General features: G+C 35.5%; 2 protein-coding genes across 13 annotated transcripts in view; both read left to right on the top strand.

Annotated features, from left to right (window-relative positions):
* kcnip3a (Kv channel interacting protein 3a, calsenilin) overlaps positions 1 to 9,751 on the top strand; it is a 91,831-nt gene extending 82,080 nt beyond the window's left edge. For all 11 annotated transcript variants that reach the window (XM_048210051.1, XM_048210047.1, XM_048210048.1 and 8 more), the window contains 6 exons: positions 5,178 to 5,247; positions 5,343 to 5,413; positions 5,505 to 5,612; positions 5,723 to 5,827; positions 5,918 to 5,980; positions 8,163 to 9,751. In XM_048210051.1, coding sequence (XP_048066008.1) covers positions 5,178 to 5,247; positions 5,343 to 5,413; positions 5,505 to 5,612; positions 5,723 to 5,827; positions 5,918 to 5,980; positions 8,163 to 8,210 — 465 coding nt within the window. In that variant the 3' untranslated portion in view covers positions 8,211 to 9,751. The remainder of the gene's footprint in view (positions 1 to 5,177; positions 5,248 to 5,342; positions 5,414 to 5,504; positions 5,613 to 5,722; positions 5,828 to 5,917; positions 5,981 to 8,162) is intronic.
* Positions 9,752 to 14,835: 5,084 nt separating this feature from the next.
* The window catches only part of slc23a2 (solute carrier family 23 member 2), a 43,937-nt gene continuing 32,741 nt past the window's right edge, over positions 14,836 to 26,031 (top strand). The window contains exon 1 of one of the 2 annotated variants that reach the window (XM_048209443.1): positions 14,836 to 15,118. The gene's annotated coding sequence lies outside the window, so the exon portion shown is untranslated. The remainder of the gene's footprint in view (positions 15,119 to 26,031) is intronic. The other variant, XM_048209444.1, reaches the window with a different exon arrangement.

Raw genomic sequence — 26,031 nt, 5'->3', positions numbered from 1 at the left:
ATCACAATAGTAACATTTATGGTTGTCTTGATTTCTTTGCTTTCAAACGTTAAACCATTGATGGTTGGCGCATGTTGCGTTCCCAATTGCAAATTATAAGCGACTCAAACACTGTGAAAATAAGCACAGTGCTGTGCTTTACTCTGAAAAATGCAGCATGTCAGACTATATATTTATATAATTACATAACAACCGTTGCAATTTGATGATTGCAATAAGCCAATCACATTCTCACAACCATGTATTGTTAAAATTCATAAAAAAGTTACCGGGCAACTGGCGTGTAACACCATTTCAATGCCGAATTTTACTTGCATTTGGCACTTTGAATTCTGGCTAACATGTGAAAGGAGTCCGGCAGATGGTGCCGCAACCTCGTAAAGTGCTGTCAGAAGCAATACGTGCATGAAATAAATGTTAGTGGTGTGACTTTTACACAGTATTTTTAAGAAATCCCCAATGGGAAATACACGACTAGAAAAATAGTCTGCTGGTGCATTTGAAATGTTTTAACTAGGGCTGTCAAAATAATGTGTTAATTTCGATTAATTAATCTGAGTAAAAATAACGCGTTAAAAATAATGCAGATTAATCCATTCCGTATTGACCTTTGAACCTGGAGCCGTTCTCGTGCGCGCGAGCTCTCTCTGTCTTCAAAGTAAGCACCATCTTTGCACTCTCTCTACCTCACACATAATAATCTAAATCAACTGACACAATGCTAAAAGTTCGTAAAACCGAATCCATGTTTCACGAGGCGCATTCGGAGAATGTTTTTCCTGAATAACCGCTGGGTGTGAATAGTGCTCAAAAGAACGTCACCTCATCTTCTCTGACAGGCGCCCTGCACGTGCAGCTGACATAAACCACACTTTCAGTAAACAAAAAGAAAATCCTATCCAGTGGTGAAGTGTTTTCTGTGTTGACAAATCTTTTGCGATGTCCTAATAACAGTCGCGATTCACACGCAACGCGCCAACGTCCGCTAATGTCCAATTCGCGACCTAATGACTCATTTGAACAGATTCATTTTAATGAATCATGACAACAACTGATCTGTCCACACAGTCTATAATGAATCATTTACTCGAACAACTCTGAAATGAGAACATAAGTGTGCTTACCCCATTTAGCAAGAGTGGTTAGTAAAATTAGCCTTAATAATCCACAGTATTTTCAGGTTATTTAAATGACAATGTGTAGTAAATTAGGCCTACCTATAAAATCAGTTAGTTTAGACTGGAGTGAGGTGAAACCAGAACAAAGCAAGTTGTTGTTAGCTAGGTGCATTCAATTGTATATGGTAGAAAATAATATTATTAGTTAATATAATTTCTAAATGCTACTTTTTAATACTTTTCAGGTTTAGCAAAAAAGCATCTTCTCTTACAAAGCTATAAAATCACTTTTTTTTTCTTTTTTTTTTTTTGCAAAGAGGGCAAGAAATAATTACAGTGAGTGATGAGTACTTTATTGTCAGTATCGGACTCGCAGATCACGTGGGTAGGGCACTTTTTACTGTTTGTGTGGATGACCATGTCTGTCACCACCGAAGACCATGTTTGACCCAGGAAAAACCTTGCATTGATTCATTTGAATTGAAAAATGTAATACTTTCACAGCAAAAATTATGTATGCGATTAATTTAGATTAATTAATCACAGAGTATGTAATTAATTAGATTACATTTTTTAAGCGATTGACAGCTCTAGTTTTAACTAATCATCTTGCAATGAATGTCATTTCAGTTCTACTTTCTGAGTATGAATTATCATATGCAGTAAAATACAACAATACTCAAGCACTGTAAAACGTTTTGCCGCAAACTCAACTGACTGGCTTCTCTCCTGTATGATTTCATATGAGTCTCTTCAAACCTTAGAAGTTAGAACTATACATGATTTATGAGCTTCTACAATTTTTGACCTCCTAACTGAACTCCTTTCCACAAAGTGATCATAGAAATAAAAAGTGTATAAATAAAAATGAATAACAGCTTTGCTCTTTGACTTGGGCTATTAAGTGCAAACAATAAGTGCAACCACAATCAAAGTACTCTCTCAATATTCAAAATAGAGATAAAATTGTTCTTCAAGCATGATACAGAGCTAAGAGATGGTTATAACTACACAGCCCAGCCTATAGCTTTCATATTGGGAGATATTTGCATGCATCAGGGAGCCGCTTTCAAAATACGGGGTATTGAAATTACGTTTGAATGCACGCTCGCGTTTTACTTTCGCTTTCACGATCGCACGTACTACTCTGTGAATAGGGAGCAGCGGTGCTGAGCATGCATTCTACAATATAAGACATTTGTCAGATGCCTAGACTCTGTTGTCTAACAAATCCTCCGCCATGGTCTTGTAAGTCATCTCGCCTTACTCTCGTCACGTGATCAGTGAACTCTGATTCCTGCTGCACTGCGTACGACTCTGCAGCTCGTGTTTGATGAGCTGGATGGAATTGAAGCGACTGTTATCCAACTGAATTAAATGTTTTTTTTTATTTCTATAAAAAGCAAACGACAGTGGAGGTGTAATGTAAACGTAGCGGTGGCATATTCTATCCTATTTTCAAGACAGATTTTTACCTTCACGAAAAATCTCATCACATTTTAATCTCATGAGATCTCGTGGCACAAGATCTGGTCACACCCCTAAAAAATGTATTAGAAAATGTAACATTTTGCAGAATATTTAGTAATTGTCTTTAGCCATTTTGCAATTTTAATCATAAAACAGTAGTAACATTAAAGGTGCCATCGAATTGAAAATTGAATTTACCTCGGAATAGTTGAATAACAAGAGTTCAGTACATGGAAATGACATACAGTGAGTGTCAAACTCCATTGTTTCCTCATTCTTATATAAATCTCATTTGTTTAAAAGACCTCAGAAGAACAGGCGAATCTCAACATAACACCGACTGTTACATAACAGTCGGGGTGTACGCCACCAATATTTGCATATGCCAGCCCATGATCGAGGCATTACACAAGGGCAGCCAGTATTAACGTCTGGATGTGCACAGCTGAATCATCAGACTAGGTAAGCAAGCAAGGACAACAGCGAAAAATGGCAGATGGAGCAATAATAACTGACATGATCCATGATTACATGATATTTTTAGTGATATTTGTAAATTGTCTTTCTAAATGTTTTGTTAGCATGTTGCTAATGTACTGTTAAATGTGGTTAAAGTTACCATCGTTTATTACTGTATTCACTGAGACAAGAGCCGTCACTATTTTCATTTTTAAACACTTGCAGTCTGTATAATTCATAAACACAACTTCATTCTTTATAAATCTCTCCAACAGTGTAGCATTAGCCGTTAGCCACGGAGCATAGCCTCATTCAGAATCAAATGTAAACATCCAAATAAATACAATACTCACATAATCCGATGTATGCATGCAGTATGCATGACGAACACTTTGTAAAGATCCATTTTGAGGGTTATATTAGCTGTGTGAACTTTGTTTATGCAGTGATAGAGTCGAGAGCTCGGGAGGGGGCGGAGAGTGCGCAATTTAAAGGGGCCGCAGCATGAATCGGCGCATTTCTAATTATGCCTCAAAATAGGCAGTTAAAAAAAATTTATTAAAAAAAATCTATGGGGTATTTTGAGCTGAAACTTCACAGACACATTCAGGGGACACCTTAAACTTATATTACATCTTGTAAAAAAACGTTCGATGGCACCTTTAAAAAAAACAGATGAGTGTCCAAATAAAACATTTATATCCATAAATAATGTTTTGTGCTAACGTTTTGAGAACATTATTAAAGATATCAGACAACTCTGATCAAATGTTCTATTAATGTTACTGGAAGAATGTTTGCTCATAACTTTGAGAGAACCTTGCCAAAACATTAGTTATAAAGTTTTGAGAACATTCCCTGTTAGCTGGGAAGAAATCAATGATATGAAAAAGTAATGTGTTGAGAACTAAATTTTAACTAAGCACTAAGTTTAAAGATAAAAGGATTTCATTTTTGCACTGCTAACGCCAAACCACTCACCACCACAATACTAGGGTGTTTGTGTTGGATAATTGTTAGCGTGTTACTATGTGGTTGTGAGGTGAATGTGATTTCACCAAGTACAACAAGATCCTGAATCTTTGTTGATCCTGGAACAACATTCCTATCAACCAATCAGATTTGAGGGGCAAGTTTACAGTTTATGTCAAGTTAAGGCTTACAATCAGGGTTAGGTGCTTCTACATCAGTGTTATTCACGTATTGCTCCTTGCAAACTCTGGGGTTTTGCCAGGGCTTTGCTAAGTGGTTTCTAGGATTCTCTGGGTGGTTGCTGGTTTGTTGCTAGGTTGTTTCCAGAGTGTTCTTGATGGTTGCTTGTTTGCTGTCCATCAAGTCAAAAGAGTCTACACCAAAGTCTCTATATTATTCTGGTCCCTAGATATGACTTGAGTTCCTCCCTTAAAGGTTCTCTAAGCGATCCTGGGCGGAGTAACTTCCTGTTGACGTTCGAAGTGTTGTCAAACAAAACAGAGGCTAGCTAGACCCTCCCTCCTCCTCCTCCCCCTCCCCTCCGTGCTTCCTGAAACAGTCATAAACGCGCATTTAAAATCATTCTTGTCGGTTATTGGCTGGAGCATGTTTATTATGTTAAGTGGTCCAGGCTGCACCAATTTGTTTTTGTTGCCATTTTCGGAGCTTGTGGCGACTACAGAGACCGCGTTTTTTTACAGTGTGTTCAGGGGACAGGCAGCTAGCGGATAGTGAGGAGATGTTTGCTGTATGTGACAAAAAATGTTTGACATCACTTAGAGCACCTTTAACATATAAGTGTATTTTTTTTCAATCATTTTATGGTTCAACAGGTGAAAACTCAAACCGATTGTTTAAAAAGTATTAGCGCACCTATCTTCAACAAGCAGCGCAATTGAGTTATTGTTTATGTCTGTAGCACAAACAGTAGTATAATTCATTTTTAAAAATGACACAGTTCATCTTTAAGGAAAAGCTTTGGGGTTGAAAATGTTGTTCTTTCTGTTTGCATAAGCAGATGTGTACAATATAGGGCAGAAAATTAGCACAATGCTCTTATTTAAAGCCTTCATGAGCTGCCAATGTGGCACAGTGAGAATTAGTCCATTATCTGTTTAATTAGATGTTTAATTAGATGTGCCTCTCTTTCCATTTAAGGAGTGCCCAAGTGGTTTGGTTGATGAGGAAACTTTCAAGACCATCTACTCTCAGTTCTTTCCCCAAGGGGGTAAATACATATGTTTTTCACTAAATCAATAAATTTGTTTATTGGTTTTCCAAGTTTATACTGTTTATCTTATCTATTTTTTATTATTCCCTCAGATGCCACCACATATGCCCATTTCCTGTTTAATGCATTTGATCTTGACAGAAATGGCTCCATTCGTTTTGAGGTGAGAATCTCTTTACTCAAAGTGTTTCTTTATTACCCTCAATTTTTATTTCTTCATTGTCCAGTCTTTGCCCTGACTCTCTCATTGGCAGGACTTTGTGATCGGTCTGTCCGTGTTGCTGAGAGGATCTGTCACTGAAAAGCTCAACTGGGCTTTCAACCTTTACGACATCAACAAGGATGGTTACATCACTAAAGAGGTGCTCACTAAACCTTCATGCTGTAATGCTCCAGAGGTTCCATCACTGATACTTTTGTCAAGTGGACTCAAAGAGTAATAAGTGGCATGTTTGTGTTTGTGTGCATGAAGGAGATGCTGTTAATCATGAAGTCAATCTACGACATGATGGGCAGGTACACCTACCCCAGTGTGCGAGATGAAGCTCCATCTGAACATGTGGAAAAGTTCTTCCAGGTACCAATAACAAGCATATTTATAAGACACTCAACACACTCAATCTTACTAGAGCATTAAGATCTTCTACACTTTATAACTTTCTTATAGAAAATGGACAGAAATCGAGATGGTGTGGTCACTATTGAGGAGTTTATTGAGACCTGTCAGAAAGTAAGTTGATGTTAGTATTTATTCATAAATGTAAATGTTTGTAAAAAAAAAAAAAAAAAAAACATTCTTACATGAATTAATTGAAATGAATTGAAATGATTAAATTATCACATGCAATTTGACATGAAAATTATGTAAATAGTTAAAACCAGTGTAAAATTATGTGAATTACTCGTAAAATGCTTATTTTGCAAATGATCACATTCAAATTTACAAATCGTATGGTATATTGTTTATATAACTATTTCTTTTTAAATTTTCACTTTCAATTCAATGCAAAAAAATGTATGTTAACAGTTTGATACGTAAACTATTGCTTCCAATTCAATGTGCTCCATTTAATCCATCATATGAAAAGTTTGCATTATTTAATTGTAAAAATGCAAACATGCAGTACATCAAGAGAAAGAACAGCCTCTGCTTTTGAAAAAAAAAAAAAAAATCTAGCTTCATGCATTCTTTTTTATCATCACTTGAATGTGGGTAAGTTTCATTAAAAAAGTAAAATTTTGAACAAAAAGCTGAGAAAATCACCTTTTTTTGTCAAAGACTACAACATTAATAAGCAATGCATTTATCGCTTGTTTCTGCTTCTTTTTCACCTGTGTTTTGTTTCGGAGATTCTGTACTCTTTCAGAAGATAAAAAAAAAAAAGCGTCTTCTTTTTCTTTCAGAAGATGCGTAATGGCGCCCCCTATAATATAACAGTGAAAACACTGAAAGCTGGAAAATTGACCATATGCACGGTTACTTTCTGGTTTTTGTTAATCCATCTTGGGCATTTCCGGTGAACTGTTAAGCCGAGCTCACACTAGAGAAGTTTTTAAATCCTAACCGAATATGAAATCTGGTTGCAGCACACACACTATGCCAAGTTCACACAACAGGATTTTAAGCAGTTTACAAATATCACTAAAAATATCATGTTATCATGGATCATGTCAGTTATTATTGCTCCATCTGCCATTTTTCGCTATTGTCCTTGCTTGCTTTCCTAGTCTGATGATTCAGCTGTGCACATCCAGACGTTCTGCCCTTGTCTAATGCCTTGAACATGGGCTGGCATATGCAAATATTGGAGGCGTACATATTAATGATCCCGACTGTTACATAACAGTCGGTGTTATGTTGAGATTCGCCTGTTCTTCGGAGGTCTTTTAAACAAATGAGATTTATATAAGAAGGAGAAAACAATGGAGTTTGAAACTCAGTGTATGTCTTTTCCATGTACTGAACTCTTGTTATTCAACTATGCCAAGGTAAATTCAATATTTAATTCTAGGGCACCTTTAAAACAATCAATGGTTTACTTTTTGATGTTGTATTTATATTGTAATGCAGTTATCACACTTGCCTAATTTACCAATAAACCAGTTTTATTGATTGCAATAAAGACCAAGCTAATGGGAACATTTGAATAAGAAACGCACAAGCAACATTTTTCCAGCACTTCAAATTCATTTGTAATGTGATAACCAAAAACATTATTTGTTCATCCTTCTGAGATTGTCCCCATTTGTAAAACTGAACATCTCAAGATGTAGGAAATCCAACATTTGATAGAAAACACTTTTATTTAAAAATAAAAAAAGATGTTAATTACCACTATAACCAGCAGATGGCGGCAGAGGAGCATGAATTACACAGAAAGTGGGCACCACACTCTCCCTTGATTTTGGCACATTTGTGAAAACTCACATTTTATTCATTGAATCTAACTAAGGTGCACTATAAATCTTTAATTTACAGTGTGTTGATGGTTTTTTCACACATAAGGGTGAAAACTGATGGTCAAATTGAATTTTGCTGAGGAGGAACACTGAGACACATCTTTTTTTTCTTTTTTGTCTTACGTTTGAATAACTAAATTAACATTAGGACTGACTATTTAAGTGACTACATTCTGATTATAAACTAAGTATTACACTATTAATGCTGTTAAAGCTACCTCAGGACATTGAAGATACCGACACACTAACAAGTGACATTTCACCGGAAGTTTTCCAGCTGGTTTATATTATTGCGGAAGTTCTTAAGAACGTTCCGTGCATATGATCAATTCCGTCAATGGCGGGGATGCGTTGTCTCATAAATGACGGAAAATTCCATCAATTGCGGGGAAAGAGTTGAGGTTGATGCCAACCATTACAAATGGTCATAACTGTTTCTTTCTGCTTTCCAGGATGAAAACATCATGAACTCCATGCAGCTCTTTGAAAATGTGATATAGGACGGGTGTGGAGCAATCTAAAGCTAAAACAACCCTCAATGTCCCAAACCACATGTCTATATACACAACTAGCACAGCAGTCACTCTCCGTCTTGTCCTGTAGCACTACTCCCATGCCTGCTGCACTCCGTAGAATCGTATATAGACCAACACATAGCCTACAGTATGGCATCACAGTTTGTACTTCACAGCAGGACTGCTTTTAAAAAGAAAAGCCTGGACGGCTGGGATCCTTCCTGTTGCTAAATACTGGCAGCCATGTGGTGGAAACTACTGATCAGAATGAACAAATGAAGTAGCAAAGCCACATTTTGTATCACTGGTTGATGGATTCCAATGGAGTCTCCAACACTCGTATGAAAATCATCACAGCTCTGGACTGCTTTCTTCTGCCTTATAAATGAGGGACATTACAAGACTTGATCTCAACCTTCCAAGACACCATAGTTTGAAGGAGAGTAAAGCAACTATGGATTTCAAGGACCCAAAGGAACGTATAGCACCAATAAAGATTTGAAGCACACCAGAGACTACACGTAATACTCACCAAAAGAACAAAATAAATGTGATGAAAAACGACCTGAAGCATGCCTATCCAAATATGTGAGATATTTGTGATTTTCTTGCATGGAGACTGAAAAAGTTGTACATTTTCTTCCTTGTAAGCCAGTAGGTCCCACAGAAGACTGTAAGCAAACTAAAGCAACTGTATGCGTGAAGTTAGATAGTGTACCAGTGTTTATAAGTTCTACTCAAACCTGTATTGCACATATCAGTGGGGCCAGAATGATTTGTTTGGTCACATTTGATTCTTGCACAGCAATGAGGTATATAAAAAAGTTATATTTACAGTATAGGCATTTTAGAAGTATTGAAGTATGTGTTTTATTTTCAGGAATGTATTTATTTGTCAGGTGGTGTCTAATGGAATGCAGGGTTTGGGCATAAACAGACATGTCCAGGTTATTAAAAATGTGGTTTACAAATGCTATTATTATTTCAAAAAAAAAAAAAAAAAATATATATATATATATATATATATATATATATATATATATATATATATATATATATATATATATATATATATATGAAACAGACTAAGATAAATATACTGTACGAGAGGCTTGTTTATCTTTATTTATTTTTTTTATTTTTTTGCTTTTGCCCACATATTGTTTTGTAAAGGTTATACAGTATATTCTTATTATTTCATGAAGTACAGTACATGATGGCAACTTTGAGCATCTGCTGCTTATATGACAGTTATATTATCAGGAATATGGGGCGGTTATTGTAACTTTACTCTTACGCAACAATCCCCTTTTTATTTTGGGGATGGTGGGTAACTATTTCACAACTATAAAAGAACAAATACTAAGGTGAAGTTCAAATTTCAAAGTTTATTAAAAGTCTGTTTTCAGTTCACTTTCAGCAACATCTGAATTGTAAAAGCTCTTATTTATTTAATCTTTATTTGGTTGGAACAGATACAGATTCATGTAGATCCAATGAATAAAAGATGCACTACTCTTAACCAAGACCAGTGTGTTTCTGTTAATGTTACTGATGCTTTTAATGATAGTCTCACGTTAAAGAAAGATGGGAAGTTGTGTGTCATTTAACCAATAACTGTGAGTTATTCTAAGAGCTTTTAACAGGCCATTCTTAAAGGGACACTCTCATTTCTCAAGGTTCTTCTTTCTTCAGATGAACAAAAAAAGTTTCTGCCAAAAACGGAGTGTCTATTTACACTAAGTGCAAATAGCGTCCCTTGTTGGCAAATGCTATTTACACTAGCTCCGCCCACCAATGTCTGGTTGTGCCACTCAAGTTTACAAAAAGACATACAGAATTCAACATTTTCAGTGGCGTAGCAGTAGCGAGTAAGACTTGCAGGCCTGACTTTTAACGCAATCGACAAGGGTTCGAATCTGCCTTTTGCCAAGCTCACATTTATTTTCAATAAAAATGAAAATAATGTTCTAAAAGTGGAAATAAACTGCGAATGAGTGTTTAACGATCATTTTTATTAATATAATCATTTACACTCTTTGATATTATTGCATCCTGTTAATGTACAAAAATACTGAGGTGCAAATATTATCTACCAATATAAAGTAATAGATAGCATCTAAATATTTATTCTTATTGCAAAGAACTGCTACTTTACATGGTGTAAATAGAATCTATCGCTATTTTCACTTTGTTTAAAAAGCATCTACAGCTATTTGCACTTAGTGCAATTTAGCCTTACATTTAGCCTTTTTGAATCATGTCCACAATTTTTTGTGTGTTCACATAGCAAGTGCCACAAAAGTCACTTGTTTTATACAACCCGACACAAAGGTTTTACACAACCCGAATTGCGGAAATGTTGGGACGTTTTTTAAATTTTCAAATCACATGAGCCAATATTTTATTCACAATAGAACATAGATAACATAACAAATGTTTAAAAGGACAAATTTTATACTTTTCTCCACTAAATGAGCTCATTTCAAATTTGATGCCTGCTACAGGTCTCAAAAAAGTTGACACGGGGGCAACAAATGGCTGAAAAAGCAAGAAATTTTGAAAAGATTCAGCTGGGAGAACATCTAGAAACAAATTAAGTTAATTGATATCAGGTTTGCAACATGATTAGCTATAAAAGGGATGTCTTAGAGAGGCAGAGTCTCTCAGAAGTAAAGATGGCCAGAGCTGTGAAAGAGTATGTAAAAAGATTGTGGAATACTTTAAAAACAATGTTCCTCAGCATCAAATTGCAAAGGCTTTGCAAATCTGATCATCCACAGTGCATAACATCATCAAAAGATTCAGAGAAACTGGAGAAATCTCTGTGTGTAAGGGACAAGGCCAAAGAACCTGTGGTTTTCGGGCCCTCAGACGACACTGCATCTCTCATCGGCATGATTGTGTCAATGACATTACTAAATGGGAGCAGGAATACTTCCAGAAACCACTGTCGGTAAACACAATCCGCCGTGCCATCTGCAGATGCCAACTAAAGCTCTATCATGCAAAAAGGGAGCCGTTTGTGAACATGGTCCAGAAGCGCCAATCGTGTCCTGTGGGCCAAGGCTCATTTAAAATGGACTGTTTCAAAGTGGTAAAGTGTTCTATGGTCAGACCAAAGTCCAAATTTGACATTCTTGTTGGACATCACATGTCCTCCGGGCTAAAGAGGAGGGAGACCGTCCAGCATGTTATCAGCATTCAGTTCAAAAGCCAACATCTGTGATGGTATGGGGGTGCATATGGTATGGGCAGCTTGCATGTTTTGGAAGGCACCATAAATGCTGAAAGGTATATAAAGGTTTTAGAACAACATATGCTCCCCTCCAGACGACGTCTATTTCAGGGAAGGCCTTCTGTATTTCAGCAGGACAATGCAAAACCACATACTGCAGCTATTACAACAGCACGGCTTCGTCATATAAGAGTCCGGGTGCTGAATTGGCCTGCCTGCAGTCCAGATCTTTCACCTATAGAGAAAAATACGTCAAAGACGCCCATGAACTCTTCAGCAGCTGGAAGCCTATATCAGGCAAGACCAAATTCCAACTCCAAAACTCCAGAAACTCATGACCTTGATGTCTTCACACTGTTTTGAAAAGATGAAGAGATGCTACACCATGGTAAACATGCCCCCGTCCCAACTGTTTTGAAACCTGTAGCAGGCATCAAATTTGATATGAGCTCATTTTGTTCATAAAATTGTAAAATTTCTCAGTTTAAACATTTGTTATGTTATCTATGTTCTATTGTGAATAAAATATTGGCTCATGTGATTTGAAAGTCTTTTAGTTTTCAATTTATTCAAATTTAAAAATCATTTAATATAAAATAAGTCTAAAATGACCAAACAGTACCAGAGGGTTGAACCTGCAAGGTGTGTGTGATCAGAAAGGAGTCAGTTATTATAAGGCCATTAAATCCCATATATTATAACAATACAAAATTCACCCAAGCAAAACAGAAAGGGAAAATCAGATTTCACCTCTCCATGTGTGATTTGCCTTCAGAAACTAGATATCTGTGGGTATGAGAATGTGTTTACATAGAATATCATGTCCTTACAGAAACGTTTTCCCCCATTTGCTGTGTTTATGTAAATCTGTGTGTGTTTTGGTTCATGCTGGAAACACGTCTCCATTTTGTTTGCCTTGGGTATCTAAACTAGGCAATATAATCTCTCTTCTCTAACCTCTGCACTTGTCACATTACTTTCATGTATCTTTTCTATTGGCTGTTCATCTTAACATCTTGTTTCTATCTTATATCATCTTCTATGTGATTGCGTGAACTGCAAATCAGTTAACATGTAGAATCTGAGTGAGGCATGTAGACCCACTAACCTACATCTAACAATTAGCACCATAGATTAGCTACTGAAGCTCTTAAATAACCAGGAAGACGACGAAGTCAACACTGTCTAGTTCTTGTTCGTGAGAGCACTATTGATAACTGGGATTATTTCCTCGTCTGTTCAGGTCTGTCTCGCTCTCACCTGCTGCTATTTCCAGGAGTGACACTGACATCACTTCCCGTATGTGTATTTCTGAGCAGATACATATTGATTCATGCCATTTACAGCCAGTGCAGATATTAAATTAAAGAAGACGCACGTGCAAACTCACATCTGTTGTGTTGCGTCAACGTCATAACAATGTTTGTGATTATAAGCAGTGTGGGATTTATATAAAAAAAAAAAAAGTAGGCTATTTGAGCGAGAATGTCATGGTTGAAATTTTTATGTAAACTTTAAACAAGAAATACAATGGAATTCATATAAAATGATCAGTAAAATGCAGAAATAATTGTTTATTAGTACTGAAATAACTAAATTAAATTTTAACAGTTATTGACTGTAGATTTATTCAGTTTACAGGCATGATGTAGCCTATTGAGATAAGCTGTCATAAATTATGACGTTGCATTATAAATTATGTAGGCATGGTTAGCCTACTCTTTCTTCTACAAAGCACTCATTTTTACACACAGCCATTAATGTTTTAAATCCCACCCCAATTATTTGCGAAATGCATTCGCGGTCAACCTGGCAAAAGGTTGTGCAAGAGAGAAAGTGCTGATGCTTCAGTGATGTTCCCCTTCTCTGCTATATAATAAAACACATTTTGTGTCTGTGGGAATTAACTTTGTATTTACTGTAGCCTACTGAAGCAAAAAAAACTTATCGATTACCAAAGTTTGGGATGTAAAGAACAATACATTTACAATTGTTAATTTTATTATGGAAAAATAGGCTACATAAGAACAAGTGGGCTCTTTGCAAACCAAATTTATTTCGTTTCCATAACATTGCTTATTCTCACCATCAGGGGGCAGTACAAAGTCATGTTACATTTTTAGACTTCCTTTGTAAGTGTATTTGGGACTGCTCAAATTTAATAATTAATCATTAATATGTGCATTACAGACATGCCGACTTAATGTAACAACATTTTTAGGCTTCAAAATCCTTCTAAAGAAATTACCTAGTCTATATGTAGACAATATAGCCTACCAAAGTTTTTTCATTTAGTGTAGCATATGCTACTGCTCTGTATTAGGCTACCAATGATAACGTAAACATATATAATAAAAGCACCTAAAACAAGTTTCTGTATTTATTCAGTGCTGCTATTGTAGGTGTTCAGATCAGATGTTCGGTGAGCTTAGTCACTGTGCTGCTCTCTTAAACGCTTCATTAAAAGCTTAGCAAACATACATAAGGAATTACACAACAAATTCTACATCTGCTTCTTCAACGGCCCTCTGTTGAGCAAACATAATCAGTGACCTTCCTGTACGCCTGCATTACATGTTCTTTTAGTGGTTTATTCACTCAGATTTAGGGTTGTAATTATATAATTTGTTTTGTAATGAACATGTTTAGTAATAATGATTATGCAAAACAGGTCACGTGTTGTTACTTCAAAACTGCACTCAAATAGCATATAGTTTTAAAACTGAGAGATGCTTCCCAAACGTACAATTCTCACTAATAATGCGAGAAATGCAGCTCAGATCATTGCTGCCATTATATCAGTATGTAGTGGTGACATAACATAATGTAGGTCAATTAAGTAATAACGTAGTGCAGTCTGAAGACCACTAGGGGGCGCCAAGGAACACCACGGATATCTTTAGTGAAACTTAAGGGCTCCTTTTAAAAATATCGTTATTTATATTTTAATATTGTTAGATGGGTTTATTTCATTTATATGTGTGTTATACATACATATATTTTTACTTACCCCTATAAGTTTTGTTATTTTTATAATTGCATATTGTATGTTGTAAATATGTCTGTTCGATCGCCTACTTCTAAGAAAGATATTAAAAAAGAGACTGAAAGCGCCATCTTTACTGTTACACCACACCGGAGGAAATGGGAGTCCTGTGAGGCAGATGGGGGGCGTGTGAAGGAGGTTGCACCATGGATTGTAAAAAAAAAAAAAAAAAAAAAAAGATTGCACTGAGCGGGCTTATGGAATCAAAGGGGCAGGCACTACACCGGCAAAAGAGATGACTGGAGTGTTGCGTCATCGCTTCTGAACAATCCTATTGGCTGAGAGTCATCAGAAGGCGGGACTTTTGAGCGTCGCGACGTCAGGGTTTGTTTTGAGCATGCGTTGAAATGCCACAGTGCCCCTTGTGTGTACGTCCGTGTGTGTTGCTATATAACGAGGAAAAATCGTTTCAGTCGTCTCCTGCTCATCAAATGTAAGCCCGTGTAGTCAGAAGACTCAATCCTGCCGAAGGCGTTTGATCAGAGAAGGTCGCTGTTTCTGTATTTCCCCTCAGGACACTCAGTGTAGCTTCCAGGTACCACGACAGACAGACAGAGCACAAGGGGAAATTACAGAACAGGAGGACACCGATTTTTTCTTCCCTGAAAGGTGAGCAGTAACCATTGAATGTATTTTGTGACGCAATGGTGTACTTGTAACTGTAAATATATGTTTTATTAATGTCAAATAGGCGTTATAATAATGGAAAATGTGCTTGTCGCACTTGCATCCCATCAACACCTCATTCCAGTCCTAGAGATGCGATACAACTATGCAGAATCTGATTTATAACTGGCTTGATTACATATACAATAAAGATGACGCTGTTATATGAACACTTACAGTTTTTCATGTTTTTGTTCTATGGATTATGTGTGTGTATATAAGACTTAATTTTGAGGTATGGATAACGTTCAGCACTCACTATCGACCTGTCTGGTGAGCTGGGCCATGTAGATGTTCAATCACTGGCTCTTTTAAAGGACCACGTGCTTTCAGCCGGTCTGATTTGAGATGTATTTTCTCATCTTATAATAACCTCAAGTGACAGCGAGTTAATCCCTCTCAGTTTTCCAGGCTGCGCACTTGCTTAAACACACATGTTTGATCACTTAATTAAGATTTAATAATGCAAGAGGACATTAAAATGCCACATTGAACTAAACCAAACACAATAGAGTATTAAGTATATGGTTCCACCCCTCAAAAGCAGTGAGACATTTATTATTTTTCTGTCATGCATCCGGTTTGGAGAAAGGATCGTTTAAATATTAAGCGTTCTTATCTTAGTTGATCAAATGAAGGGACACTTGTAATCTATGAGAGGTATGTCAAGGTTAGTAATAGTTTGATAGAAGAGGTGATCTAGGGTAAAGCATGTGGTGAGGTTCATGTCTGACGTCATCACCTGTGACTCATATGATACAACCTGTTGGACTTAGTTTGTGCCTCATTAATTATCATGAATGGATTTGGTAATTGGTACATGTTTTCCAGCATGTTTTCCAAACGGTCTCTATGGAAATGATTAGTAGGTGTAGATGTTGTCTAGTGGCTGTTTACTTTAAGTTTCTTCTATATCAGTTGTGCCCTTATTGTGCTAGATACTTTACTAGGTTATTGTTCCTGTAATAACATGGATGCAGCGTAAATTGCTGAATGGCAAATTAGTAGGACAAAAAGTCAATGGTGTTAGTGTAAGGATTTTACGGCCTTTGAAAATATTGAAATATTGGGATATTTAGTGTAGGGCTGGGTAAAAAATATTGACTTCTCGATTCTCATTTTGATTTAAAAAAAACAATATCGCTTCTTAAGTCCCAAGAATCGATCTTTTAGTCTATGCTGTTTTCAGTTGGCGCGCTTCCCATCCAATAAATCACAATAAGCTTTGTGCTTTGTCACTTTTCATATGAAACAAATTCTCAGATTTCATTATTTCAGATATCATAATTCTGTCCATTTTATTATGAAATTCAAACAAATACAAGGGTTAGTTCACCCAAAAATTAAAATTCTGTCATTTATTACTTACCTTCATGTCATTCCACACCAGTAAGACTTTCGTTCATCTTCGGAACACAAATTAAGATATTTTTGATGAAGTCTGAGAGGTTTCTGACCCTCCATAGAGATCCAACTCAACTACCACTCCAAGGTCCAGAAAGGTAGGAAAAACATCATTAAAATACTCCATGTGACTCCAGTGGCTTAAACTCAATGAACTTATGAAGCGATTCGAGTGCTTTATTTGGCAAAAAAAACTCTTTTGAATGGTAAAATTTACCACTTTATTTACAAAAAAGCGTGTTGTTCACGCAACGTAACACAACACGCATGCACCGTGAAGCTCTCGTGAACGGGTGTTGCAGATCAATATTTTTGTATGTAAAGTGGTAAATTATGTTTTGTGTTTTTTTTTGTTTTTTACACAAACAAAGCACTCGCATTGCTTTATAAAATTGAGGTTAAGCCACTGGAGTCACATGGAGCACTTTAATGATGTTTTTTCTACCTTTCTGGACCTTGGAGTGGTAGTTGCGTTGGATGTCTAGAAACCTCTCAGACTTCATAAAAAAGATCTTAAATTGTGTCCCAAGATGAATGAAGGTCTTACGGGTGTGGAACGACACGAGGGTGAGTATATCTTACCAAAATACGTATCATGTCTCATTTAATCGCTCAAATGTTTCAACCATGGAAAGGCATTAATAAAACAGCTTGAGAACAATATGTCACATTATGCACATTTACATAGGAAATGCAATTCAGTGACCATAAACTTGGTAGTTAGCTAGAAAAGTAACTCTAGAGAGGAGCGTTTTCATAAAAATATGCACCTATTTACTGTTCTTTAATATTTAATGTATTTTTGAATAAATCCATCGTTTTTTTGTAATGACACACCATTTAAATGTTTATATTTCAAAAAACTAATTGAATTAGAAACATACTGTAAGCCAATCGAATTGCAAGCTTGTGAATTGAAATCGAATCATGAATTGTGTGTAAAAATATCAAGCCCTACTTTACTGTAACTGTTGATATATTTAATGCATCTTTGCTGACTAAAAGTATTAATCATACTAACCCCAAAATTTTGAGTTGTAGTGTGTATGTTTATAATTTTCAGCTCTGAAAAAAATTTCATCAGCACAATGTTGATCTTTGTAGAGTAAAACTTTCCACAAGCCATCGTGATGACATCAGCTTGTGTGTTGAGGGTCTTATTAGAAACATTGTAACGCTTTACAATGTTTTCATTAGTTAACATTAGTTAACTACATTAGTTAACATGAACTAAAAATGAACTGCACTTATACAGCATTTATTAATCTTTATTAATGTTAATTTCAACATTTACTAATACCTTATTAAAATCTTGTTAACATTAGTTAATGCACTGTGAACTAACCCAAACAATGAACAACTGTATTTTCATTAACTTATGTTAACAAAGATTAGTAAATACAGTAACAAATGTATTGCTCATGGTTAGTTCATGTTAGTTAATACATTTAAACTAATGTTTAACTAATGAAATTTATTGTAAAGTGTTACCGGAAACATTTGGACACTAAGTAAAATCGTTGAATAATATCAAAGCTTGCTACCTGACATACAAATTTAAATCTTCTTCAGAAATCTCTATGAATTTAATTTTACTCAGCAATCATAAATGGAAATGTCATGGAAAGGATTTGATCAAACGATGTGCATGGGAACACTGCAGAATGAATTGCAAATCATGACCTCACAAATCTTCCAGTTATATGGAGGAGGTCATCTATAGCTAACCTTTGCTCTCCATCTTTGGTTCATTGTGATGTGACTATTAGTCACCCACAGTGCTTCGGGTGTTTGTGTAAATGATTCCTAAATTATCCATTCATGAGATATAGTATAATGTGTGACCAAGGCTTTGTCTGGTCAGTGACATCTCCTCCATATGGAATCTTTCATCAACCATGGAATAAAAAAAGCTGATTGCAACTTTTTTTCTCTCACATTTGCAGGTTTATAGCTCACAATTCAGAGAAATAAAGTCAGAATTGTAAGATATATTGTGAGGGAAAATTGTGAGTGTATATATCGCAATTCCCTATATGAAATATATTCTCATATGAAATATATGAGAATAATGACAATATTTTATCAGTGTATTTTATGAATGTCTGTTTGATCCCATTTGCTAAAGATAAAGCATGTTTCCAGAATAGAAACAATTTCCAAATAGTACCTGAAAACCATACTTAAGTAAATGTACAGATAGCTTACAGTCTTAAAGTATCTAATTTTAACAGTATTTCAGTATTTTACTCGTACTGGCTCAAAGATGCAGTAGTCCTCAACACCTAAGAGACATCCCGGTGAAAAACAAGACACAGTTTTGTCAGGAGCGCAATCACGATTATTTTCTAAAAATAAATCAAATTTGACTTAACAGCTTTATAAACGTCTACAAACACTCAAGTCTCAGTAAAGCTCAAGTGCTCAAAAAGGACACAAGCAAACGAATATACTTAAAAAAAATTCTCTTCAAAATAATGGATAAATAAATGTTAAATAAAATAAATAAATATTAAGTAAAATGAAATAGTCAAAGCCTTCTTGCACTGGACGTACTGGTTTCGGCCTCATCACCGGCTGCATGTCCTCATCTCATATACACCCGCGATTCACAACTACCTGTTAATGTACTCACATTTGTGTAAAGTAGCCTTGTTAAAGGAACACTCCACTTTTTTTGAAAATAGGCTCATTTTCCAACTCCCCTAGAGTTAAACAGTTGAGTTTTACCGTTTTCTAATCCATTCAGCCGATCTCTGGGTCTGGCAGTACCACTTTTATCATAGCTTAGCATAGTTCATTGAATCTGATTAGACCGTTAGCATCTCGCTCAAAAATGACCAAAGAGTTTCGATATTTTTCCTATTTACAACTTGACTCTTCTGTAGTTACATCGTGTAATAAGACTGACGGAAAATGCATTTTTCTAGTTGCGATTTTCTAGGCCGATATGGCTAGGAACTATACTCTCGTTCCGGCGTAATAATTAAGGAACTTTGCTGCCGTACCATGGGTGCAGCAGGCGCAATGATATGTTAAATTAAATCGCAACTTTTCATTTTCCGTTGGTCTTAGTACACGATGTAACTACAGTCAAGTTGTAAATAGGAAAAATATCAAAACTCTTTGGTCATTTTTGAGCGAGATGCTAATGGACTAATCGGATTCAATGAACTATGCTAAGCTATGCTAAAAGTGGTACCTCCAGACCCGGAGATCGGCTGAATGGATTTGAAAACGGTAAAACTCAACTGTTTAACTTTAGAGGAGTTGGAAAATGAGCCTATTTTCAAAAAAGTGGAGTGTTCCTTTAAGTTTGGGTGAGTAAGGCCAAAATGCACAAGATTCAGTACCTTCAATGCCCTGTAGATGGCGATTATCACTTTTTGTAGCAGAGATAAACTACTTCAGAAAAAGTTAGGTGCCATGCAAAATGTAACAAGTAATTGCATTACTAATGCTCATTACAGATGTATTGGAGTAAAGAGTACATATACTTATTCAGAAATGTAGTCAATTAGAGAGTTAAAGTAGTAAAATTTTTGTAGTACAATACTTTACACCACTGCGTTTCTAAAAACATAATTGATTGTGCTCTTTTTGAGCTTAACCTTTAAAATTATATAAACTGAAAGACAACCAGGAATGCATAAACAATTTAGATAAACAGATGTAGCTCAGAGGAACTCATACTGGATTGTGGCAGCTGTATTTTATAGCATAGGCTGTTGAGCAGCAGAAGACTGTTTTGAGTGGAATGCTTTACTTAAACAAATCTGTTGTGCTTGGTTTTGACTTGCCTAAATATTGTACAGAGAAGTTAAATGCGATGAATCCTGAAAGTTGTAGTCTTATTTTATTTTTTATTTTTATTTTTTATCTTAGGCCCTGTTTACACCTGGTTTTAAGATGCATTTGGTCGATCGGATCACAAGTGGACAACTCTAAATACAGGTGTAAACAGGGTCTAAAATGTTTTGAGCTTGTCCACTTTCAAGCACTTCCAGAGGTGGTCAAAAACACATTTGACTGGATTGCTTGATGCAGATGTGGTCAAATGTGTTCGAACAGCCCCAAAAGACCACCTACACTCTGCCTGCTGACCTCATGCGCCAACATTATGGGAAGCTGCGCTAACCAGACTGATTTTAAACTTTGTTAGCTGGAAGCCCAAGTTTGGTTTGAAGATGAAAAACATACCAAAGCACAATATTCTCTCACCATTCCTTATTTCTAACACATACTCTCAGCATTCGGTGTGAGAGTGCACAAAAGAGATGGATTAAAACACCAGTAGTAAACGGGTATGTGTCTCCCTCGTCTTCTTGTGATCCAATCGACCAAAATGCATCTTAATACCAGGTGGAAACAGGGCCTTAGTTTGAATCAGCATTTGTCAGCAGAAGTGATTGCTTACTTGTCTATCCAGACATGCCCAGAAGTGGATTGTTTAAGAAATTGCCAATTAACTGTATTGATTTCTCAGACAGCTTAACTAAGTAAAGGGAGAACCATGTAATTAAACGGTGAAGCTGAGAGAGCATGTTAACACACCAGCAGACTGACACTCACAAAATATGCACACCACTGAAAAACAAGGTCTTTCTTCCTCTTTTTGATTCTTTTTTTTTTTCTCAGTCATCTGATCACTCACAAAATGAGACTTAGTCTCTTGAAGCGAAAAATATGCCATCACTCATGCACTCTCACTCACGCTATTTCAGTCTTTTTTTCACCAGTTCTTATTCTCTCTTCTCTTTTCTTGTCTCTTTCCTTTTTTTTTTTTTTTTTTTTTTTTTTTTTAATGAGGAAACATTTGAATTTGCCTAAGTCTGCTCATCATTTACTGAATGAGCTTGTACAGGTTGTTGTTTTAAAATAGAGTCTTGGTAGTTGGGGTTTGGTAGTTAAAGGATGCAAACCAAAAACTTATTCATGACAAATTAATGAGCTACATCACTTAAAGCAGAACTCAGTAAGATTTGCGAAGCTCCCCCTACAGTTTCCTTCAGTGAATCACACTGTCGTAAATATGCCAAGCGCAGCTCTGGACTACAACGACTACAACGCACACCAGCGCAGTAGTTTTGCAAATACAGTACAAGAAAGAGGAGGTGGGTAATTCGCAAATACAGTACACTCGATGGAGGTGGGTAATTTTCGAAATTGTCTTATAAAGTCATAATATACATTGTTTTTGAATTACCGCAAAGCATTTTGTCACTCTCGCGTGAACGTGAACATGAGGCGAGATTGTTTCGGGTCGGTGCAGCTCAAGTTGCAAGTGCTGTATTCTGGCGTAGACGTGCCAGATGGGGTTAGTGCTCGCCTCAAACACACCACTACAAGTCAATTAACCATCGTAAGGACTTAGAAAACTATTTATGAAGGTAAAAAAAGTTACTTAGTTCTGCTTTAAGTTCAAAACAAAAACTCAAAAACTCAAAAAAAAAAAAAAAACATGTATTAAAGGGATAGTTCACCCAAAAATTAAAATTCTGTCATTTCTGAATTTTCATTTTTGGTTAATTATTCCTTTTAAAGAATGGAATTCTGTAGTTGTATGTAATAACAACCTATGAATTACCCTTATTGGCATCCTTTCAATAAACAACTCCTATAGAACTTGCAAAGCTGAGATCCTGTTGGTTGGCCTCAATGTAAATTGTGAGGGTATCACACCTTGCATATGTCACTGGTTTCTTATGACAGAAGGCTTCACTGACATTACTCAGTTCATTCATTGGCTTCGCTCTTGCATTTATTAGGTCTGACTTTTTCGTGTCTCAGGCAATTTGTCAGATTTGACATTTGTTTGATTTTTACATCATGTAAAGGGCATTTTGTGTCAATTTGCTTTTTTTTTTTTTTTTTTTTGAGTTACTAGATGAGTCAGGGCTCCTAAGAACTGCCAAATCATGGTTGAGACAAAACGTACCATTAAATGTATTGATTTTAGTTTGAACAATGATCTGGTTCATATTCTGAGAATTTATCACTGGTGGTTATATTGTCAATTGCTCCTATAATCCTTGCTTAAATAAAAGAAAATAATATAATAATAACCTCAAATGATAATGATTATGTCCTCATGTTGAATACTTGCCATCAGCTTTTATGGTAGAAAACGGCACTGAATTCCAAACTTCAGCACTTTGTATGACAAACTTTACTACTTTTTTTTTTTTTTTTTTTTTTTTTTTTTTTTTGAGAATTACCATGACCTACCATAATGTTGAAACAACAGCACTTAGGCAGAGGGTGAATTAACTATTGCTATATTTTCGAATGAAATGATTTTACAGTATTTTGCTCTAATGAATGGGGCCCTTTTCAGCAGCTTTCATTCATTTTCATGTAGTTGACTAACTTGACCTTATATAAGCAGACAATCAAGGTCACATGATGTGCTTGACTGCATGGATTTTAAATTTGTCTGATGACGTCCTTGATAGTGTCTTTTTTGGTCACAAAATGTGCAGACAGTGGTTTTTGTAAGTGCCTCTGTGTCCGACTGATCTATAACCTGTTTGATTCAGTCTATTTGAGTTGATATCATTAGGTTAGGTAAAGAGTTTAACTGTTCATTTTAAATGTTATCTCCCTGATATAGTTAAAGGTGCCCTAGAACTTTTTTTTTAAAAGATGTAATATAAGTCTAAGGTGTCCCCTGAATGTGTCTGTGAAGTTTCAGCTCAAAATACCCCATAGATTTTTTTTAATTCATTTTTTTTAACTGCCTATTTTGGGGCATAATTAGAAATGAGCCGATTCAGGGTGTGCGGCCCTTTAAATCTCGTGCTCCACGCCCCAAGAGCTTGCGCTTGCCTTAAACAACATAAAAAAAAAGTTCAAACAGCTAATATAACCCTCAAAATGGATCTTTACAAAGTGTTCGTCATGCAGCATGTCTAATCGCGTAAGTTCAGTGTTTATTTTGATGTTTACATTGATTCTGAATGAGTTTGATAGTGCTCCGTGGTTAACGGCTAATGCTACACTGTTGGAGAGATTTATAAAGAATGAAGTTGTGTACAGTACAATTAACAGTACAATTAGCAACATGCTAACAAAACATTTAGAAAGACAATTTACAAATATCACTAAAAATATCATGTTATCATGGATCATGTCAGTTATTATTGCTCCATCTGCCATTTTTTGCTATTGTCCTTGCTTGCTTACCTAGTCTGTTGATTCAGCTGTGCACATCCAGACGTTCTGCCCTTGTCTAATGCCTTTCATAATGTTGGGAACATGGGCTGGCATATGGAAATATTGGGGGCTTACATATTAATGATCCTGACTGTTACATTACAGTCGGTGTTATGTTGAGATTCGCCTGTTCTTCGGAGGTCTTTTAAATAAATGAGATTTATATAAGAAGGAGGAAACAATGGAGTTTGAGACTCACTGTATGTCATTTCCATGTACTGAACTCTTGTTATTCAACTATGCAGAGGTAAATTCAATTTTTGAATCTAGGGCACCTTTAAACTTATTTAGTTAAACACTGCATTTTGACTTTCACCAAAATTCATCTGTTCTTTCTGAACAGCATCAGTTGAGATCCTGTAGTTGATACACACCTCTATAAATTTCTCTTGCTGTGCTGCAGTAAATGTTGTCATGCTATCTGGTGCAGACTAGATTTAAGTCCTCCTGAGCCCTCCTGACACCCCTGTTGATTTAAATTCCCCCATCTTTCCCCTGGGGTCCCTTTGTGTTTAATTGATGCGCATTCAAGATACCCTGTGGATATATTCATTTCTAAAGGAATTTGTCATTCTTTGATATTCACTGTACTGAAACTCAATAATTTGCCCCTGCAGAGGTGCGCTGTGATGTTTAAATGTCCCCTCACAGTAGTGCAGGGCAGCGGTCCAGTGATGTCAGGCTCCTACAGTGCTGCAGTATTGTCACTAAACTCACTTCACCACTGAGAGGGCTAATTAAACGGCATATTTGAGGGAGTTAGCTGGTGTTGAGGAATGTGTTGTCGTGGGTGTGGAAAGGTCAGCTTCTTTCCTGGAAAACCAGTGAAAATCATAAATGACGACTAAACTTTTTAATGCTAAAGACAACCAAATATGAAGCCAACAATATATTTGTACCCATTATACTGTGTGAAAAATATCAGTTGTTTTAGTATTATTAATATACTTTTTACAAATATTTAGAATTAGCTTAATGAATACTTTTTTATAATTAGCTTTTATTTTTATGTTCAAGTTTTCTTTTAATGAAGTTTAAGTCATTTTGTTTGTGCTTTTGTCTTTTTTTTTTTTATTCACTTTGTTTGTGCTTTTATCATTTTTTTTTTTTTTCAGTCATTTTAGTATTTCAACTTAAGCATATTTATTTCAGTTAGTTGCCAAAGCAACATTTCTTAAATTTTTCATCTAATATTTATAATTGATTTTATATATATATATATATAATTTTTTTTTTTTTTTTTTTTTTTTTTTTTTTTTTTTAAAGGATTTTAATCATTTCTTTTAGTTAACAGTAACAACACTGGAAATAGTAAATGTTAATGTAACAATAACACATTGTTTCCAAGAGTAAATCAGTTTTTTAAATGTTATTGAATAAATAAATATTAAATTGTTTGACTTAAGAGCATTATACAAAAATACACTTAAGCTGAAACCAATTATTTAAATGTTATATGGAGAATATTATATTAAGTAAAGTACTAATATAATTACTTTTGCATCTACCCTCTAATTTCAAAATGCAAAGTATTTTTGTTTGCCCAATATTAGAATATTACATAAATGTTTAATTGAAGTCAGATTTATTTCTATAGCATTTTTCGCATTAAATATTAAAAACAGTAAATATCAATTTAATTTAGTTAATATCGAAGCAAAAAATAATGCCAGACAACCAGTGAGTGAGTTAAGGATAACGGTATAGTGTTGAAAAAGCTCCCTCCAATGTATTTACTAACTATTTAAATGTACCTTACATATCTTATTTCTTACTGTTAAAATACCTTTTTTATTATTTATTTAGTTTTTTTATTCGTCTGTGGACCCCCTAGCACCCTCTTGTGGACAGCTGTTGGGTTCTTAGACCCTAATTTTAAAACCCTTGACTTATGGGAAGGGTGAGTCACATTGTTGTGCATGATCTTAGAAAAGCTTATTAAGAGGAAGTTTGTGAGTGTATAAATGCTGAGTTTACGGTTGTATAAAGAATGTTTGTGGAATCTGATGAGTTTTATCAGTCACGAGTGACGAGTTCCTCTAAAGCTATTGACAGAGAACTGAAGAGTTCAATTAACTCAGTTTGGATTGATTATCTCAGAATAACCTGGTTTCAGTTCCATGAATTGTGTTTGACATTTGGTCATGGGAAGAAAAAAAAAAATCATACATATTACTGTTCAAAAGTTTGGTGTCAATAAGATTGTTAAAGAAGATTTCGATTTCTTATAAATGCTG

The sequence above is a fragment of the Megalobrama amblycephala genome, linkage group LG12, assembly GCF_018812025.1.
Source record: "Megalobrama amblycephala isolate DHTTF-2021 linkage group LG12, ASM1881202v1, whole genome shotgun sequence".
NCBI classification, from domain to species: Eukaryota; Metazoa; Chordata; class Actinopteri; order Cypriniformes; family Xenocyprididae; genus Megalobrama; species Megalobrama amblycephala.
The sequence above is the reverse complement of the archived record's forward strand: the minus strand, read 5'-3'. Positions and strand labels throughout refer to the sequence as shown.